Source organism: Dioscorea cayenensis, chromosome 5 (genome assembly GCF_009730915.1).
Source record: "Dioscorea cayenensis subsp. rotundata cultivar TDr96_F1 chromosome 5, TDr96_F1_v2_PseudoChromosome.rev07_lg8_w22 25.fasta, whole genome shotgun sequence".
Lineage (NCBI taxonomy): Eukaryota > Viridiplantae > Streptophyta > Magnoliopsida > Dioscoreales > Dioscoreaceae > Dioscorea > Dioscorea cayenensis.
In genome coordinates this window covers 22,161,006-22,181,981 of record NC_052475.1, presented here as the reverse complement: position 1 = coordinate 22,181,981, position 20,976 = coordinate 22,161,006, and the positions used below count along the sequence as shown (strand labels likewise).

Genomic DNA, 20,976 nt, shown 5'->3' with positions numbered 1-20,976 from the left:
ATTAATCGGACGTAATTAAAGAACTTACCATGTCCAACGCGTCCTTATCGCATACCGGACAGTGAAGAATAACGCTCGTATTCTTGATTATCATTGTCCGGGGACGACGACATGGAAGTGGCCATTCATGATTATCGGGAGGATGACAATTTGAACTTCATGCGAGTTGCTGCACGAGCATCCCCGATCATAGCCATAATTGTGTCGTGTGCGTCGTCCTCGCTTTGACATAAACAGCAAGTAATGGCTCGATGATGGAGCGCTTCTTGTAAGGATATGGCTCTTTGCTCGCGATTTCTTTTGTATTATGCATCTGAAAGCGTCCCATCACATCATCGATGACCATCTCCCTTCCCCTCAAGCGTAGTATAACTCTGTCGGCGTGTGGTCGTGCGACAGTCGTTCTTCCACACGACAGTCTTTCGAGGTTAAACGATAATGATATTAGAAGACCATATTGTAAATATTTAAATGATATTATCAATTGTTACATGATATTATATATAATTAAAGCGGTAAAGGCGAAAACTTAAATGATAACATAATGGTATTAAACACTATTAGGTAATATTTAAACACTATAAGAAACCCTTTAAACAATATCATAAAAAGCGTTACACTTACCCGTCCATAGATGCGAGTTGAGGAAGATCCTCATCAACTCCTCGCTCGTGTTGTTAAGACGACTCGGGGCCAACCCATTTCTTCTTCTTCGAATAAAAAGCTTTTCCGAGCCGTATGGTCCAATTTTTTGATTGGCCTTGATCATCTCTCTCGTTGCTCGGTCGGGGTCTTCATCAAGATCTTCCTGGATGCGGGGGACGATGGCGATAGCATCAACTGCGAACACATCCTTACATTGTTGTTCTTGTTGTGGGATTGTGTCCGGCTCGATGCGGGACGACGGCGACAGACGATCAACCCGCAGCACACTTCCCTTAACTTGTTCTCGACCTTCGAGGATTGTGTCCATCTTTGATGCCGCAATCTCGCAGCCGATCCACCGGGTCGGCGATTTCATCGAGAAGAGAGTCAACGACCTTCTCAGCGCAGCGGCAGCCACATCATCTACGATGTCCTCCACCGTCGTAGCCATGTCATCAATGGCGACAGACTCGATGATGACGATCGGACCGCCGATGGTGGTGCTATTGTTTCATCGTCAGCCGGCGGTGGAGACAGAGGCAGTATTATTCTCCTCTTTTTCGCAAGTCTCTTCGAATGTGGCCGCCTTGGAATGACCTTCCCGATGATGTCGTCGTCGTCAAATTCCGACGCCTCGTTCGTCCAGGGTGCTTCGGTTCTTTCGAGGGATGGCGCAGCCGGTTGTGAAACGTCCCTTCCAGCGCCTCACACGAGCGACAAGCCGAGGAAACTTCGATCATCAATATCTCGGCATGCTGCATAAGAGTTGCGGTGACATCTTCGCCCTAATGTCACCGGTGGGGACTGCCACGGTCGGAGGGGCTGCAGATGGTCGGGGGACCGTCGTTGATCGTGGTAGGAGGGGTTGTTGCAATCTGCCGGGGTAGGGGAGGGCTTCTCCGGCGTCGAGGAATGCGTGCGCGTGGTGGGCTGGAAGTAGGAGAACGGCGTCAAGCGCACGATAGAGGCTGCCCTCCTCATCACGCCTTCGAGCTAGTGGTTCGGGAGCGATGGCATCCATCCGAGTCGGTTGGCGCCAACAAATATTTCTTCTTCGACGATTCAGCGGAACCATTTCAGGAAACTATATATTTAAACGTTATAGAATATAATTAAGCGGAGAGCGAGAATATTTAAAGCGGTTATTAATAATAGTTAAGCGGTAAATACTAAAGTTAAACGCTAAAAAAATGTTTAAACATTAAAGACTTATGTTAGACATTGTCCATGATTTATTACCTCTTTTCCATCGAGCGATGACAAGCTCGTTTCTCACGTCGCTTGCTTCGGTAAGTACTTTCACCGTAGCACGACATCCTTGGGATCTTGCTGAAACGGACTTTCTTCCCGTTCCCGGTCATCTCGTAAAACCAGGGACGTTAAGCGCGTGCAAAGCGACCCCTTAATGTACCACGTGTTGGTCTTCTTCCCGGCGCATCTATCTTGCACTCGGGCGGCCGCTTGTGGAATATCCTCCATAAGCCACTTCGGCGTCGCCCTGCGCCCATGCGTGTCGCCCATGGGTCGGTAGATCATCGGCGTAATCAACGATCCGATTCGGAACCGAGCATGATGTATTTGGGAAGAGGATCTGTCCCCGTAGAGGTACACCATCGGGAGTTTGACAAAATTATCTTCTTCTCCCCTCTCGTCGAACAAGTTGCACCCGAGTGCTCTTGATGGAGTCTCCGTGCTCTCGTAGGGTCTTTGATGAGATACCTAGGCCTTGACGCGACTGGTTTTCTTCTTACGAAGACCACTGCGTCGCCATCGCAACTTGCAGACCAAGAACGAGGGCCACATCTTGAGGTCTCGAAACTCGGCAGGCTTTTCCCCGATCCCTGAATTTATTGAGTGCGACCATCGCACCTTTGCAAAAAGAGAATCAAGAAGGGCCCTCTCTTGGTATATGGCTCAGCTCGATGAGCGCATAACGGTGTCCTTCGAATAATCTCCCGGTGTCGGGGGTCATGTTAACTTTCAATTCGGCTAAGGTCTCCATAGCCGTGTCAAATAGCAGCGCCCATTAACTAGGTTGACCGCCATAATCACAAGCCTGCAGGTATTGACAAAAGTTTAAGCGTTAATATAAGGTTTTTAAGCGGTAAACTCTCGGTTATTAAACGAGAGATATAAAATGTTAAAGCGAGACCCATTTTGTTAAAGCAGAGGCGGAATACTTAAGCAGAGACAACAAATGTTAAAGCTCAGTAACATCTCATTTCTTAAAGCGTCAACCTCGTTTGTAAAAAGCTGCAACCATATCGAAGCGAAGCGGAAATGTACATTATAAATATTACACAAATCATAACAATCGAAAAAAACTATTTCGATAGTGTATACATCTGAAAATCGAAAACAAAACAAAACCCTAACCGAGAAATCTCCCTGCAGGACTAACAAAACCCCGAGTAGAAATCCCCTGCAGGACTTGATATCTTCCAACAAAAAGCAGGGAGCACAAAACAAAACCCGAAAAAAATCTTTCTTTGTAGCAGCAGTTAACATAAAACCATACTCAATACCTTAGATTGCAGAACCGATGAAATGCCAACTAGTTAGCGAGGGGACTTCTCCTTCGAGATACTGGGTGGAAAGGGAAAAGGCGATGAAATGGCAATTCACGGAGGCTTCGCAGTAGAGACAACTTCGGAGACGACTTGAAATGGAAAAGGCGAAGGCGTGAGTTGAGAAAAAGCAATTAAGCGGCTCCGATAAATTCGTCTCTGGGGTTACCCTCACGGAAAACCCCCACTTCCTCTCAAATCGCCGAGATGGGTCTGCGACCCACGACTCCCCATGCGAGGGCATTTTCGTCCAAAAATTTGAAACTCACTCCGTTCACATCCGTTCTGAGGTTTGGGGTTTGAAAAAGCATGGGACTTTTAAAAAGGAGGGGTTTTTGGGGATTGCAAAACTAACGGGGTGTTTTTGGCAATTTTACAAACTTAAAGGGTTTTTTTGGCAATTTCCACTATAAATAATAGTAAAATAATAAATTTAGGTTTATTTTTATGTGATGTTAATAAGAATTAATGAAATTAAGTGTTTTGGCATATTTTTACAAACGATTTAATCCATATGATTTTAAAGTATTACAACTGACATCATAATTTCTGAATAGATAAAGAAAAAAATCAATAAGAACATTTGTAAAATTTCTCTTAAATAATAATAATAAATAAATAAATAAATCAAATAGATAAACCTTATATATAATGAAATAAATTGAAAATGGAGAAGGAGTCAGCTTTTGAAAAGAGTGCACGGTTAAGACTGTGAACTGTGAAGGTGCATGTGAAAGACAAATTCTTTTCAGGCTCTGCCACTACCTAACACTCCACCACTCTCTGCTCAAATCAAAATGCATATTTATATTAGTGTAATTTAATTATTTATTATTCACATTGAAATCCATTTGATATTTCACTTAATTCAAAAACATCATTACATACTAACGATATTTAAGTCAATTAATATTAAATTTTTTACATAGAATATTTATTTTAGGAAGGACCCGAAATCAAACTTTATGTTTTACATAAAATGAGGGCACATGGGTCAGTGTTGAGCCTTGCTCCCACACGTGCACGTCCCTGAAGTTATAATGTTTGTCACCTTTCTCAAAAAAAAAAAAAATAAAAAAAATAAAAAAAACATATTACATTATAATTTTTTATGATAATTATATATAAAATTTACAGTATATAAACATGAATCTAATGTTATATAAACAGAGTTGTAAGAATGCATATCATTTAGTGATAAAATAACTCACGATAAATTTCATAAAAGATATATTTACATATATATTTAAAATTTTTAATTTTATTGATTTTTATTTAAAAATAAAGGAACATTATTCAATGCAATTTTTATGCATAATTTATAGCAACTATTTAAAAAAAAAAAATTTATGTGAACAGTCATTAAGTATAGTCTCATTAATTTCTCAATGTACGTGGTCTAACTAAGTCTGTGGACCACATTTGCAAAATTTAGTTAAATAATTTTTTGCTGGCAACCACTGCCTCTGTTTATTAATAAAAATAATTAATTTTTGGGTGACAATTCCAAATGTCAGAGTATTATGCATCGTTTTGTTGCAAATTCAGTGGAAATATTAAGAAAAAACAGAGCAATTCAAGAAATAAATAAAGGAAATTTCCTTGTTGGCTCTTTTTCATATGATAAAAATGTTTGGCAATTCTATTTTTATTTGTAAAACACCCCTATAAAATCTTCAAATTATATGTACATCCATTTACGTTTCTCTTGTGTTTTTTCTTTTAAAATTTAGTTTTTATATATATATATATATATATATAAAGTGTCTGAGTACTATGGTAAAATTTAGTGATATATGTGTTCACACCACTAGGCTTAATTGCAGGTTCCGTATCTGCAAACTTTAATCACGTAGGATAAAAATCTAAATTTAATTTACTTTTTATATTAATTTTTTTTAATGTATTGAAACTGGGTGATAGAGTATTTGTATTTTTATAAAAAAAAAATCAAATTTAAATTTTAATTATTATAAGATAAGTGCATACATGAATTGGGATATTAATCCTTCTTCTATCCATTCTCTTAACTTGACCACATTTGTGAAAAAAAAACTTAATTATATATAAATAAATAAAACGCTTACAACATCCATTTTTACATCAAAATATACTTCCCAAACTAATATCGTGATTCAGATAATAAAAACGTACTTTAAGGTAATTTTTGGAGTGCAAATAACATGACATTAAATTCAACCTGATCCATATATATATATAGTCATACATAAACGAGTACATCTGTAATATCAAACATTTTTACATTATTTCACAAAAAGCAGCAAAAATTCAAATTCACCCAAACACAAATACCAAAACAATTACTTTTTCACACTTCCAAGTTTCCAACCAAGTTCCAAAGCAACTCCCCATCAAATTCTTATCACTTTCTTTCACCTTCCAAACCAAATCCAAGTGTCCCACCAAAAAAACAAAAACTATATAATGATAACCAAATTACAAAACACCCCTTACTAAAACACATAATTAAAAAAAAAAAAAGCATTCAATCTCAAAATCACAACCTTTTTCACTCCAACCCTGATGACGAACACGACCCTCCTCTCGATTCCTTCTTCTTCTTCTTTAAACTCTCCGTCTTCTTCTTCTTCTTCTTCTCCATTAGCTCTCATCCTTCCCCTCCAAACAATGCATCTCTTCATATCTCTTCTTCTCCTTCTCCTCTCCCACTCTCCCACTCCATCCCTCTCTCTCAACCAAGAAGGCCTTTATCTCCTCACCGCCAAATCCCACTTCGACGACCCATCCAACTCCTTGTCCGACTGGAACTCCCGCGACCAAACTCCATGCCAATGGGCCGGCATCTCCTGTTCCCCCACCGCCACCGGCGCCGGCACTGACACTGTCACCTCCGTCAACCTCTCCGAGTTCAACCTTTTGGGTCCCTTCCCCGAAGTCCTCTGCCGTCTTGACAATCTCACCTTCATCGACCTCTCCTACAACTCCATCAACTCTACTCTTCCGTCTTTGCTTCTCTGTAACTCCTTGGTCCACCTCGACCTCTCCCAGAACCTCCTCACTGGCTCTCTACCTTCCTTTCTCTCCTCCCTTCCTTCTCTTACTTACCTTGATCTCTCCGGCAACAACTTCACCGGCCCTATTCCTAGCTCATTCTCACTCTTCCCCAGTCTCCAGATCCTTTCCCTCACTGGCAACCTTCTCAACGGGACTATTCCCGCATCTCTCGGCAAAGTCTCCACTCTCCGCCAGCTTAACCTCTCCTACAACCCGTTTTCTCATGGCCCTGTTCCGGCGGAGATCGGCAATCTTGCCAGTTTGGAGGTTCTTTGGCTAGCTGACTGCAACCTTGTTGGCCACATCCCGGACTCGCTCGGCAAACTCTCGAAACTCCAAAACTTGGATCTTTCCACCAATTCTCTCACCGGCGACATCCCCGAGTCTCTGACACGCCTCTCCAGCGTCATCCAGATCGAGCTCTATAACAACTCACTCTCTGGTACTATTCCTTCTGGTTTTTCCAGCATTTCCACGCTTCTACGCATCGATGCTGCGATGAATCTTCTTAAAGGTGCGATTCCGGACGATATTTTTGAGATTGAGAACCTCGAAAGCTTGCATCTTTACCAGAACCAGCTCAACGGCAGCATCCCTGCTACGGTTTCCAAGTCTAAGAAGCTTGTCGAGCTCCGGCTGTTTGCCAACCAGCTCACTGGGTCTCTTCCTCCGGACTTTGGCAGGAATTCCTCTCTCTTGTATTTGGATCTCTCTGATAATATGCTCTCTGGTGCGATTCCTGCCGGAGTTTGCGAGCGTGGAACACTTATGGAGCTGCTCTTGATCGACAACCAGTTCACCGGTAGCTTGCCAGAGAGCCTCGGCAAATGCCGAACTCTCAGACGGATCCGGCTGGCGAACAATCAACTCTCAGGGCCAATCCCTGACGATCTCTGGGGTTTGCCGCACGTCTCGCTCTTGGAACTCGTCAATAACTCGTTCACCGGCAGTATCTCCCCTCAAATTTCCGGCGCTGCCAATCTCTCCAAGCTTCTCTTGTCCGACAACCAGTTCAGTGGAAACATTCCATCAGAAATTGGAATGGCTTTGAATCTCTATGAATTCTCCGCGGATAACAACAGACTAACTGGCCCACTTCCGGCTTCTCTTGGTGATCTTACTGACGTTTTTCGGCTGAGCCTTAGCAATAACTCACTTTCTGGTGATCTTCTTAGGGGAATTCAGTCATGGACGAAGCTCACTGAGCTCACTCTTTCTGACAATGGCTTCACTGGAACGATACCTTCGGAGCTTGGTGATCTCCCTGTTTTGAACTATCTTGACCTCTCTGGTAACAAGCTCACTGGTGAGATTCCTCTGCAGCTGCAGAACCTGAAGCTTAATCACTTCAATCTTTCAGAAAACCAGCTCTCAGGGCCAATCCCACCGTTTTATGCCTCCGAGGCCTACCGGGACAGCTTCCTGGGCAACCTGGGCCTTTGCGGTGACCTGCCTGATCTATGTCCTAGCTCACAAGATCATGCTTCCGATCACCATGGAGTATTTTGGCTTATTCGGTCCATTTTCATCATCACTGCATTGGTTTTGATCATTGGTATTGCTTGGTTCTACTTGAGGTATAGGAATTTCAAGAAGGCTAAGCTTGGGATGGACAAGTCTAAGTGGACATTGACTTCGTTTCACAAACTGGGATTCAGTGAATATGAGATATTGGATTGCCTTGATGAAGATAATGTTATTGGCAGCGGAGCCTCGGGGAGAGTTTATAAGGCTGTGCTTAGCAATGGTGAGGCGGTTGCGGTGAAGAAGCTCTGGGGGCCATCAAACAAGAGTGCGGAGAATTATGATAAGGCTTCTAATGATGCGTTTGAGGCTGAGGTGACAACACTTGGTAAGATCAGGCATAAGAACATTGTGAAGCTGTGGTGTTCTTGCACTCACAAGGATTGCAAGCTTCTTGTGTATGAATACATGCCTAATGGGAGCTTGGGGGACTTGTTGCATAGCAGCAAGGGGAGGCTTTTGGATTGGCCGATGAGGTATAAGATCGCATTGGATGCAGCCGAGGGCTTGTCGTATTTGCATCATGACTGTGTGCCACCGATCGTGCATAGAGACGTCAAGTCGAACAACATCTTACTAGATGAAGAGTTCCGGGCGAGAGTTGCTGATTTCGGTGTTGCAAAGGCTGTTGAGGCGATTGGAAAGGGGCCGAAATCTATGTCGGTCATTGCTGGATCATGTGGATATATCGCACCAGGTCTGAATAATCTTCTCCTTTTTGTTTTGCTTATTATTCTTATATCAAACTTGGTTAATAGATTTGCTGTCTTCTGCTTAATTGTATATAATTGTGCATGTGAATGCTGCTACTATTCTTAGACTTAATATCTGTTTCTTGTTTATGTGAAATTCTCTTGCTTTAGTGTTAATTATCACTTGAATTCTTGAACGTTACTCTGAACTTATTTTGCTTTGATGTCCTTTTACTCGTCCTTGTGCTCTTTTCTTATCACAATAAGTTTTCACATCACTTTTTCGAAAAATTCATTGGTTCCTATTGATAATTTTAATTGATATTCAAGTTTCCCTCTTTGTACTATCATGAAGGTCATCCTCACAATTCTTTCATTTTGTTTAAATGTTAGCCCTTAATGACTCTTTGCCTTTAGTTATTACATCTATGATGTTCCTATATCTTTTGTCATCGAAAACTCTATTCTTCTAGCATATATCTTCTTTCTTCCCATCTTTTTTTTCCAACAAAATATTCAATGTACATGAGATTTGATTCTTTTGCTTATTCTGATGTGTATATGTCAGTGCTTCATAATCATGTCATCTTTATTTTGCGCCTTTTATAATTGAAGTTATGATTTAGACTTCTTCTTATCTGATACAGAGTATGCTTACACTCTTCGGGTGAATGAGAAGAGCGACATATACAGCTTCGGCGTCGTAATTCTTGAACTAGTAACCGGAAAACCACCAGTAGATCCTGAATTCGGCGAGAAAGATCTCGCAAAATGGGTGTGCAGCATATTGGATCAAAAAGGTTTAGACCATATCATAGACCCAGAACTCGATTCCTGCTACATGGAGGAGATATGCAAAGTCCTAAACATCGGCATTCTTTGCACAAGCTCACTTCCGATAAACCGTCCATCAATGAGAAGAGTCGTCAAGATGCTGCTCGAAGTCTGCCCAGATGATAACGACAACAACAAAAGCAAGAAGACTGAAACTAAAGATGGAAAACTGCCTCCATACTACGATAACTCTGAACACAGCAGCATTGCTTGAGAGGATACAAGAAAATGATTAGGATTACTAATTTTTCCAGCAAAGTTATCCTGATTCAATGCACAAGATCACCTGGTGAATTTTTTTTTGAAGATTCTTAAGGTTGCTGTGACAAAGTCCTATGTGAGTACTGCCTGGCTGTGTGTAGGGGCCATCACATTGATATTGTGATGGATATGGTCTCTTCTCTTTGAGACAAGCCAATATGGGAAGGAATGGTTCTGGGTGGGAATGGTGGGTGGGGTGGGATTCTAATGTGCCAGAGAAGTTGGCAAGATATGTCTTCATTCCAAGACTAGTTGTTCAAATTGTTTGGAATTGATTCTCCCTACCACCACTACAACCAATGTTTGCTGCTTGTTGAGGAATCTCTATCTTTCTATATATTTTTTAAGAATAGTCAAATTATAAATAGTGTGATTTGAGTTTGATGAGGGTGTTGTTTCATGAATCTTATCCAAATGTTGATCTTGGTTCTTGTGTATCTTACCGTGTAAATCATGTGAAGCAATGGTAGCTTTCATGGAGGATTGAGACTGTCTTCTTGGTTTTGGGTTATGTGTTTGTTTTGTTTGTGGAAAGACATTCATATGGAAGCCTCCATCCTTGACTTGTTCTTTGTTCACAGTCATCACCTGAGTGCTTTTTCTTTTTTCTCTTTTTTTTTTATTGTTGGATTATATATATATATATATTTATATATTATTGTTGTTGTTTAGGTTTTGAGCATAATAGACAAAATAAGGCTAACTGATAACTTTATTTTTCTTGAGATGTTACATTTCAATTTGATGTGTTATGATTTGGACATTGAAGATGTGAAATGGATAATTATCAGATTAGTATGTATGTATTACTAGAAAATTTTAATCAATCCCTTGTTGAATGATTTGTTAAATTATTATGATAACAGTAAAGTAGTGGATTATTGAGGAACTTTGAACAAACAGGGTAATGAGCTCTGCAAATTAAGAGGCTAATAAATAACTTTTTATCATTGAACAACAAATGCTTTGATTAAGCGATAAATTTATGTTACTCAATAATTATTTTCACAAAAATACTGAGTAGTAAGAACAAACCAAAAGACATGTTAACTATTTGAAATTTCTGAAGATTTAAAAATATAAACAAAATCTCTCTCTCCAATCAAAGACAAAACAAGTAAATAACATTCCCAAAATCACATTAAAAAGCTTAGAAATTCTTGATCAACAAAATCAAAGCCAAATGGAGAAAACTCCTCAATTTGACCACCACCATAGTTTACTCTCTTATTACTACTCTGTGGTAACATCAAGATCTCATCAACTGCACCAACTGAAACTTTTCTCTTGATCGTACCAATAACCTCCTGAAAAGGCTGAGTTTCACCAACCAAATTATTACCAACTTCTTGCTCGGTAATTCTATTACTATTATGATTATTATCATAACATGCAAATAACTCATAATCACTTCCTTCTTGCATCTCCATCTTCTGATTTCCTTGTTCATCATTAACAGAACCAGAATAACTCTTTTGTCGTATTCGACATAGAACCCAATCATCCAACTGAAACATTAACACTATTAGATACGATAATTCTAATAATCTCACATCAATTAATTAAATAAATATTGATTTGAACATATATATATATATATATTATTACCCGCATAGAATCTTTATTTTTGAGCTGATTGAGAGTAGGATCAATTAGTCGATACTCATGCATCACCCATTCGGTTTTGATACCTTTCGGTGGTCGGCCTTTGTAGAAAACAAGAGCTTTTTTGACACCAACACAGTGAGAGCCACTTGAAGCAATAATAGGCTTATCGGTACCGGTCGCCTTCCAATATCCTGATGCGGCCGATCTATTTGGTCGAATTCCATTCGGGTACTTTCGATCTCTTGGACTAAAAAAGAACCACTCTTCATCCCCGAAAAATGCCTTTCCTGTTCGAAGAAGAATATGATTAAAAACAAAAACTTGAACTATGTGATCTTAATTCTAATATAAAGAAAATTGAATTAGAAATGATTGATTAATCACCTGGAAGATCCCATGGATTGTACTTGTAGATGTTTATGTCTGCAATGATTGATGTAAATTGAGTCATTGAAGAGGTGATCTTTTTCTTCAAGTAGGCATTTATTAGCTCCTCATCAGTTGGATGGAATCTGAACCCTGGAGGGAGTTGATGGCTAAGTAATTCAATACTTTCCATTGGCATTGGTTCAAGTGAATCAAAGAGGTTGTAGTATGGGGACATAGAAAAGCCATTTCCATTTATAGAAGGAGACTTTGAATACTGTATCATTGATGTTGTGTTACAAGGGAGCATGTTTGTGAGATTTTGGTTCAATTTCTCATTGTCTAGAGAAATTGCAACATTGTTGGAATTTCTCAAGATCAGTTTTGAGATGCATTGTTTATGTTTTATTTTATTTTATTTGTTATTTTTTTTTGGTGCCAGATGAGGATTGAAAAGGATTTGGATTTGGATCATATGGTTTGGTTTTTTATGTAAGGTGGCCTTGCTTTGGATATGCTTTGGAGACTTGTCTTTTGGTCTTTGTGACTTGGGAGGGTTTGATTATTGAATAAAAACATTAGTGCTGATTTATCAAATTTGATAATTCAAAGTAGCTTTTGGAAAGATAAAAGATTAATGGTAATTAAGCACATGATCTTAAATGTAAATGTTGAGAGTCCTTGTCATTAGACAAGTTGCTAAACCTTTTCACATGTATTTTTTTTTTAAATAAATCATATTTTTACAGAAGAAATAAGAGAGTGAAATATAGTTTCAAAGAAAAATAAAATATAATTGATGTAGAAATTGGAAAATAACGATAACGGGTCAATATGTAAAAAACTTAATTTAATTGGATCACTTTTCTTTTGTGTAGAAGCAAAATGCTTTTGACCATAGATTCTTATCACCTTAAAACACTTTGAATTATGAAACAAATTAAGTTGATATAAAAGAAGAAGAATTTTATCACACACTCAATCTTGTACTTATTTTCCTAATAAATAATATAATAATTATATATAAACAAATATAGGTGATGCAACAAATGATGTATATTATAAATAATAATATCATAAAAAAATTATTAAATATTAACATATACAGAAAAGCATGTGTTGAATTCAATTGAAATTTTAGCTCACTAATTTTCTCTAACTAGAATAATATTCTAAACATAAACATTTGATAATTTTTTAAGAAACTTAAGTCAATCATCATTGGTTTACCAAAATCAATTTCAAAACAGTATTAAACCACAAAATCATAAGCACGCGTCAATAAATAGGTCATATATATATAATCCATCGATTTAAAATTTTTAAAATAAATTTGAGGCCGCCTCAATTATCCACAAAAATAATTAAAAAAAAAAAAAAGGAAAACATCCAAGATGCTTGGACACTTCACGTAGTAGGTTTGAAAGAGTTCTTCAAAGCAAAACAAAATAAGCAAAGTTAATCTGATAGGACAATATCAAGTTTATTATTAAAGGTAACGAAAGGAAGAGGACAAATATGGAATTGATATAATTAATATATATATATATATATATATATATGGGTGCAATAACAAGACAAAAAGATAGTGCGAGCACTCCTTGGACTCCAATTTGAGGTGGTTTCCCATCCTAGTCATGCCGGCGGTTTTTTAAGGACGAGATGAAGGTCATTTCTCATTTTATTTTCTCGCGAGTTGAGAAATTGGAAAATAAGCTTGATTAAATATTTATATAAGTGTTGGAAACCAGGAAGCAAGGAGCAGAGACTTTCCTTGTCCGGCCACAAGGAACAGCCAACCATTCTTTGCATTGGCGGATTCTCTTCCTATTTCAATTCGTTTAATTCATATACATATGTCAAATTGAGATCAGTGAACTATGAAATAAATTCCAATTATTATTATTATTATCATTATTTTTAAGTAAAGTATTTTATCATATCTCATATTGTAATTCACCTCCTAAAAGAAGCTCCCCTTAAAATTGTTACTAATTTATATATAAATATATATTAAATGATTGTTAAATCTTATAGAATCAAGAAGGTTGGTTTGAGTCAATTCAGAAAAAAATTGACACCATTGGATAAAACTTTGACAGAGAAGTTGGTCTACTGTTTTGTGTAGACAACCAAAACAAAGCGAAATCCACTAATAAAATTTTTCTTAGTTTCAAACACAATTGGTCAAATAATAAGTCACAGATTTTCTTTCTTTGCTATTTAAGTACTGTTGCCAGGTGTTTTGCTTAAGTAATGCATTTAATTCGATTCGCAGATTTTCTTTCTTTGTTTTTTAAGTACTGTTGCCAGGTAACGCATTTAATTCGATTCAAATAATATTATTTTTCCAAGACATATATTTATCTTTTACATCTTGTTTCTTATTTCACTTTATTAACAAATATTTATTTATTTATTTTTTTTTGTAATTCTATGTACATGAATTACATAAGCATGGTGAATAGATATCAAATTAAATATAAGGAATAAAAAGCATATTTTAAGTGACAGATCCAAGACTTCTGCCCTAAAACTCAATTACTTTGTGGGGTCTTTTGAGCTGCCTTGCACGTCTTCACTTATTGACTCAATATTATCTACAGAATTTTCAGTAGAAAGCATAGCATTATTTACCTGCCGATCATCTTCAGCTGACTTTGGGCTATTTAAGTTCTCTGTCAAAGAACTGAAAGAAAGCTGAATTGCGTATAGAATCAAGCCAACAGAATTGACTCCGAAAACGAAGGTTGCGAGATAGCATAAACCATTCACAATAGTCCTGTGGATATCACAGATGAGATTTACATTGAGAATTATACAGGGGAAGGAAAGCAGATGGCCAATAAAAAAAAAGAATTAGAAGCACACCTAATTGTTATCGTCATTTGACGAACCTGCAACATATGAAAATCGAAAAATGTCAGGTGTACGCATATGTATGTAGTAGTAGCTGCAAGTATTGCAGAGGTCAAATGTTATAACTCTCATGCAATATTAAAATTCGAAGCAATTGACATGATAATTATAGAAGACCAGTTCATAGTATAACAGTGAGTATGGATGGAGAATAGAAGAAGATAGTGAAAGGGAAATGATGAAAGAAACAGAGAGAAAAAAAAGACGAGCATCAACTTATTGGTATTTACTTATCCATCACAAATTGTTGATGCAAACAAACACAAGAAAAATCAATCAATCATCTTTACTTTCCCTTGATGCTAACACACCTTAAATCGATTAAAGAAGGTCGAGCTTGTGCTGTCACACAAAGCAATTGGAAAATTTATAGAGTACATGTGGTTGTGCTTCTTGGGACTTTCACCCAGGAGGTTCAAATTAACAAGGGGAACAAAATTAAATATAAGGAATATTTGCCAGTTTACTGGCATCAAAATATGAATTGCCATAACATTGTTCATAGAGAAAATAATACAATTATGAAAGCAGTATATTGCATACGATCAATGGGTAATTATGTCCAACTCCCAGTTCACTGTGTCTTGAGATCAATTTACTGAAGCAAGTTAACTGAATTGCTCAAAATAGCTAATGTGCTGATAGTCTATTGATAATAAGACTAAGTTTTCTTCCCTATAAATAAAGGAAAAGACTATGAAGAAAGACTATGAGTCTTTCAAATAACCAATGTACTCACTATCATTTCAAATTTAATTAAAGTTAGTAACCGATTTGAGATATGAATAGCAATGGTAAGTTTGCCTATCTAATCGCTAATATTTAACGGTACAATTTTATGTTTGTGATCCTACCACACACCGATATTTATGCATATTTCATCACCCATAACCATATGGCCCTGGGACGATCTAATCAACCATTTTTAAAAAATTATTTCACTATTCCATCCATCCCAAACATACCAAACAGATTGCAGTCTGAAATTGATTCCAATACACAACCTAAAACTCAATTCATAAACAATTTAATCCAAACAAGCAAATGACATCAATAAGAGCATTCAACAAAAAAAAACAGAGTAAACAAATCAAAATAAATTTGGCAATATACACTAGAACAATTAGCTGTATACTAATGCACACATGAAGCATAGAATCAAAATGACACATTTGCATCGGCACATAGCTTTATCATAAATAACCATGAAACTTTCTTCAAATCAATCTAAGTTGTCAGCTGGAACACCAAGAAAACAAAATCATCAAAGATAAGAAGAAGCACTGACCGAGAAATTATCGGAAATGGTCTGACGATTAAGAGAAGCTTCAATAGTAGTAGTGAATTTATACAAGATGACAGTAATGACACCGGCCGCAATCCCACCTAACAATGCCTGAACAGGCGACGGAGGGACATCAGGCTCCACCGGAGTAGCTCCGATGGCCCTCAATTTCTCCAATGCCTCGTCCTTCAAGTTCTTCGTCTTCTCCACCCCCGTCGATCTCAACCTCTAAAGAACGCAAATTCACCAAACACCCACGCCATTACAAGAACGAATCACGAAACAGAGAATGAGAAGAGACAAGGAGCAGTACCAGTTCCTTGGCGCGCTTGGCGCGGCGGCGGAGGGCCCGGAAGAGGAAGACGGAGATGGCGCCGGTGAGGAGGACACTAGTTGTGACCTGAAGAGGGGAAGGGTTGTCATCCTTGGAGAAAACGGGGGGCTTGGAGGAAAGGATCTCGATCGGACCTTCGTCGACCGGGGGTTCATCTGATGGTTGTGGCGGTGGAATGGGATCGAGAGACTCGGCTAGGGATGGCTGGGCACAGAGGAGGAATACGGGGCGGCGGCGGTGGGGAAGGGGAGGAGGGTTGGGGAATGAGCGGTGGCGGTGGACGGAGATGGGAGGCGGTGGGGAGAAGGAGAGGAGGCGGTGGTGGGAGTGGAGCATCGTGTGACATGAGGTGGTGGGAGGATAAGAGCGGGATTTTTTTATGGGCTTAAAAAGGAATAGCGTTAAATGGGCCTCAAGTAACTAGGCCTTGAGGGCTGGGAGACTGGGCCTTTGTCTCGGTTGTTACTGAAAAAATAAAAAGAAAGAAAATGATATATATATATATATATATGTGGAAAAAGATCTAGATATTTTGTATGTATGATTCTTTATAGAAAATAATTTAAAATTATTATATAAATATAACTGTAATTTTATTTTAAATTAAAATGTGAAATTTCAAGGGAGAACTGAGGTTTACTGCAAAGCGGAGAGATTTTGAGTTAGTAGCAGACTAATAATGGTTGTAGGAAACACATTAATAAATGTGCTTTTCAAGATAAATGCCCGGAACATGATGATTTGTAAATAAAAAATGAGAAACTCCAAATTATATATATAGATAAGAGTGATGAATGGTGCAATTAAAGCTGTCCCACCATGTGAGTCCTAGATCCACAATAAAGCCATGTTATCAATGAGAGATAAAGCTTCAATCCTTCTAATCTGAATGAGTGAGATTTACTATAAAAACAGCCGCATTCCGTTCTTTGATCCCTTGAAAGTTAATCTTCAACTGAGCAGGAGTCTGGAGAAAAAAAAAACAGTGAATGTTAGAAATGGCTTGTTTTCATTCCTGAAAGAGAAAAAGCTTGCTTCTTTATAATTTCAATTTACCAATTTTCTATATCCAAATATTCCAGGTGAATACTATACACTAATCTACAAAGCAGAAAGAAAACAAATAATAATAATATTATCACTAATGACAATAAACAAACCATGAGAGCAACTACAAGCACATGCAGTCTTTTCTCCATCTAGCTTAAAGGACACTAAAAAACCTTTGGTCGGATCAAATGTCAGTCAACCTCCTTTTCATGCTAAAATCTATACTTCATCTTTCTATGATCTTTGCTATCTTGAAGCCATGATCTTAGAAGCAAAAGACAAATCCTGTAGTTCCAATGAAGTTCTTGCTTTCAACCTTTTTGATGAGTTTTGGTTCTTCAACAACATTGTCAATGGAACAAAGATCATGTTTCATTCTTCTTCCACAAGAGAAGACAGAGAAAAACTCCAACATTATAATCTACTCCCTGCTCCTAGTTTACTTACAACTCCATCTCTACCTCCTCGTCCAACCTCAGAGGTATTGAGGTCTTCCAATTACATCAACCATAACCTACAGCAAGATGCTCCATTGAATCGATCTTCCAAGGTAAAAGAAGCATTTAAGTATGATCACCATCTCAAGCAATTATATCATTAGTCTTTTTGACAAATATTGTATTCTCAGACCACTAGACTCGCAAGGAGTATCAGCACTATCAATTATGCTAAACATAACCTGCAAGATGATGCCAAGCTTAATCCATCTTCAAAGGTAAGGGAAGCATCAACAATGATAAGCACTCTAAATAGTTATACTAGATTTTACAGCAAAAAATTGTATTTTCAGAGCATTAGAACATTGGAAATAACTTGCAACATGATGCCAAGTTCAATCTATCTTCTACCATAAGAGACCTATTAACAATTACCAGCAAATTAATTAAATGGTTATATTAGTTTTCATGGCAACAATTTTTATTTTTTTTATTTTTTATTTTTTATTTTTTTTTTAAGAGCATTAGACTTGCAAGGAGTGTCAGCTCTATTAATTATGAAGAACATAACAAGCAACAGGATGGCAAGTTCAACCCATCCTCTAAGGTAAGAAAAGCAATAACAATGACCAAGCATATGAAATAGACATTAGTTTTCAAGACAAAAGTTTTGTTTTTTTTTCAGAGCAGTGGAATTGAAAGGGGTGTGACTATATCAAAGCCACCAAAACTTTCTACCAATGAAGCTAGTTTAAGAAAAGCATTTCAAGAGAAGAAGTGGAAAAGCTTGAGTGACCTTGAATTGGAGGAGTTACAAGGATTCAAAGACCTGGGTTTTGTGTTTGATAACTCGCAATTGAGTGCCAGCTTAATGAAAGTGGCCCCTGGCCTTCGTCAGCAGAAGATGCCTGCAAATGAGAATGAGAACAATAACACCCGGAAGCCATACCTATCTGAAGCATGGCTACTGAGCCTGAGGAGATCAGAAACTCCAAAGTTGAGATGGGCAGACCAGAAATCAGCGGAAGACAAGAAGAAGCAGCTCAGGTCTTGGGTGAGGGCCTTGGCATCCAATGTTCGCCAGGAATGTTGATACCTCTCATTCATATCCTGCAGTTCAAATTTGATTCTAGTTGAGGTCGAAATTATTCATTATTTGTAAAGGATACTAACTAAATCAGTATGACTTGCCTGAATATTTACTTGATCTGAACACAAGTAGGACCCATTTTCCAAACAGCCAATCAAGCATTTTATGACATTTTCTGCTTTGTAAGCTTACAGTAATTCTATATATGCAAATCAATTTAAGAACGAAAGAACACATAATTAAACAGAAGAAGAGAATATTGATTTAAAGAGAAAGATCACATTCTACTCTTTAAAAGAGGAAATGTACATTATCATTCTATAAGAACATAAAAGGAAAAACCATAAACTCAATTGACGATCTTTCTACACATGACTGTAATCATGATCCTTCCAGTAGTAAACAAAAGATAGAATATTTTATTTAGTCCCTCTAATATAGTCAGTCTGCCCCTTTGGTCCCGATGTACATAATTTAGGGGGCAAATGAAACTCAACATACTGAGGAGTGAATATCAAATATGAACAGATTATTTTCTTCGTATACCCACTACCATCAAAATTAATATAGACTTGCCAATAAATCTCTTCATTGCTACTCCTCCCTCAGTCAGTAAAACATCAGCATGATGAGAACAGAAGGGAAACCTTGCTGCTCCTCCCCCATCACAAATCACATACCACTCCTCCCATTCAAATGAATCAATAATTAATACCATGCAAATTTTGTATTTATTTTTTCATAATTTGAATAAGAAGAAATACATAAATTATTGATTAAATGACTAAACGGTTTTCTTTATTTTCAAAAATAGTTCAATAAACATGATGTTTTGGTGACTTCCTCTGAGTTTTTACTCTAGTATACGATTTCCCTGATGTATCATCAACGACAAGGTCTAAAATATTAGCAGGCACATCATCAATTGTGAAAATAAATTCATTCCTAAGCCTCCCATTTTCACCAAACTATCTACCATTTGCTTCTCTCCATACATGAGTGCCAACCCATTTTTCAAAAGATGATAAAACAATATAAATCTGATTCAAAATACTCTTGTACTCCCTGGTGTTCTTCCATGAACATTGTTAATTAAATTCAATACCACAAGTGAATCAGATTTCAACCACACAAATTTAATGCCAAAATCTTGGGCTTTCAAGCATACTAAGTAAATTGCGACAAGTTATGCTTCTACCACCATTTCCACTTCATTATAGTTAACTGCTTCGCCGAAAATCACACTACATTTTTCGCATAATGTACCCACAACCAACACCTCTAATAGAGACAGATGCATCACTGTTAATTTTGATGTAAGGTGAGCTTGGTTTTACTCATGTAAATCTATGTAGTTCATAGACAAGACTCTCATCCTGCATGCATCAAAGTGACAAAGGGATTAAGTTTAATGTATGGCTTGAAAGAATGAAAATAAAGTATAATACCCTATTTAGTCCTCTAATTTAGTCTGTCTGTCCTTATGGTCCCTCTAATATAATTTATTCCTAGAAGGTTTCGGTATTTTAATTTTTGAGAAATGTAAGTCCTCATATGAACCTCCTAGGAACAAATTATATTAGAGAGAGAGATTTATATTTCTCAAAAATTAAAATACAAGAACCAAATCATATTAGAGGGACCAAAGGGACAGACTGACTATATTAGAGGGACTAAATAGGGCATTCTACCAAAAAAAAAAAAAAATAATATATTGTCCTTATATATAACATATCTAGGATTTCTTTTGAGAATTTCAAAAAATAAAATCCAATCTTGATTCATGCTATAATACTTCCAAGTATTTGATTCACGTGTAATGTTTTTATATCCTGTAAAATTATTTATATATTATCTTTGGTTTTCTTCTTCTCAGTATGATGCAAATATCTAATTAGTTAGAAAATTATGCTACTATTTTGTAATCAAATAATCTTTTTATCTCCTAATTATCAATGTTTTATCTTTGATTAACATAAGATTCCTTTAAGTTCATCCACTAAACAAATTCATAACTAGCAGTAATCAAAGTTTTATTAGATTTTCATGAATCATGATATATATATATATATGTATATATAATTAAATATAAATATATGATATGCAACAATTTGAAAAAAATAGACAAAATATAACAAACAAATAATTTTTTAATAATTTATAATTACCACAAATAATAGTAATCCTCTGGCAAACCCAATGTTTTTTAATATCATATAATAAATTATTATAATTTATATATAATGATTTATATATCTATATATATATATGAGGTAAATCATAAACATATATTTGATGACTTTATTAAAAATATATAGTGTAAAATAT

The 20,976-nt window shown here is 36.9% G+C and overlaps 4 protein-coding genes across 5 annotated transcripts; 2 read left to right on the top strand and 2 right to left on the bottom strand.

Annotated features, from left to right (window-relative positions):
• The first annotated feature begins 5,677 nt into the window (after nucleotides 1-5,677).
• On the top strand, nucleotides 5,678-10,070 carry LOC120261846 (receptor-like protein kinase HSL1). Its single transcript, XM_039269850.1, has 2 exons — nucleotides 5,678-8,469; nucleotides 9,112-10,070. The coding sequence occupies exons 1-2, from the start codon at nucleotides 5,757-5,759 to the stop codon at nucleotides 9,510-9,512; spliced, it is 3,114 nt and encodes a 1,037-aa protein (XP_039125784.1). The 5' UTR covers nucleotides 5,678-5,756; the 3' UTR covers nucleotides 9,513-10,070.
• Nucleotides 10,071-10,654: 584 nt separating this feature from the next.
• LOC120261847 (NAC transcription factor 29-like) lies at nucleotides 10,655-11,779 on the bottom strand. The gene is made up of 3 exons (XM_039269851.1): nucleotides 11,552-11,779; nucleotides 11,168-11,454; nucleotides 10,655-11,067 (listed from the first exon to the last, which is right to left on the bottom strand). The coding sequence occupies exons 1-3, from the start codon at nucleotides 11,769-11,771 to the stop codon at nucleotides 10,696-10,698; spliced, it is 879 nt and encodes a 292-aa protein (XP_039125785.1). The 5' UTR covers nucleotides 11,772-11,779; the 3' UTR covers nucleotides 10,655-10,695.
• A 2,162-nt stretch (nucleotides 11,780-13,941) lies between these two features.
• On the bottom strand, nucleotides 13,942-16,437 carry LOC120261849. The gene is made up of 4 exons (XM_039269855.1): nucleotides 16,051-16,437; nucleotides 15,741-15,965; nucleotides 14,405-14,430; nucleotides 13,942-14,315 (listed from the first exon to the last, which is right to left on the bottom strand). Exons 1-4 carry the CDS (start codon nucleotides 16,405-16,407, stop codon nucleotides 14,075-14,077), a joined length of 849 nt encoding a protein of 282 aa, XP_039125789.1. The 5' UTR covers nucleotides 16,408-16,437; the 3' UTR covers nucleotides 13,942-14,074.
• A 609-nt stretch (nucleotides 16,438-17,046) lies between these two features.
• Nucleotides 17,047-18,668, top strand: LOC120261848. Of its 2 annotated transcripts, XM_039269853.1 has the most exons (4): nucleotides 17,047-17,671; nucleotides 17,750-17,836; nucleotides 18,079-18,165; nucleotides 18,244-18,668. In XM_039269853.1, exons 1-4 carry the CDS (start codon nucleotides 17,381-17,383, stop codon nucleotides 18,649-18,651), a joined length of 873 nt encoding a protein of 290 aa, XP_039125787.1. In that variant the 5' UTR covers nucleotides 17,047-17,380; the 3' UTR covers nucleotides 18,652-18,668. The 2 variants fall into 2 exon arrangements, with proteins under 2 accessions (XP_039125787.1, XP_039125788.1); XM_039269854.1 differs by lacking the exon at nucleotides 18,079-18,165.
• Nucleotides 18,669-20,976: the final 2,308 nt, after the last annotated feature.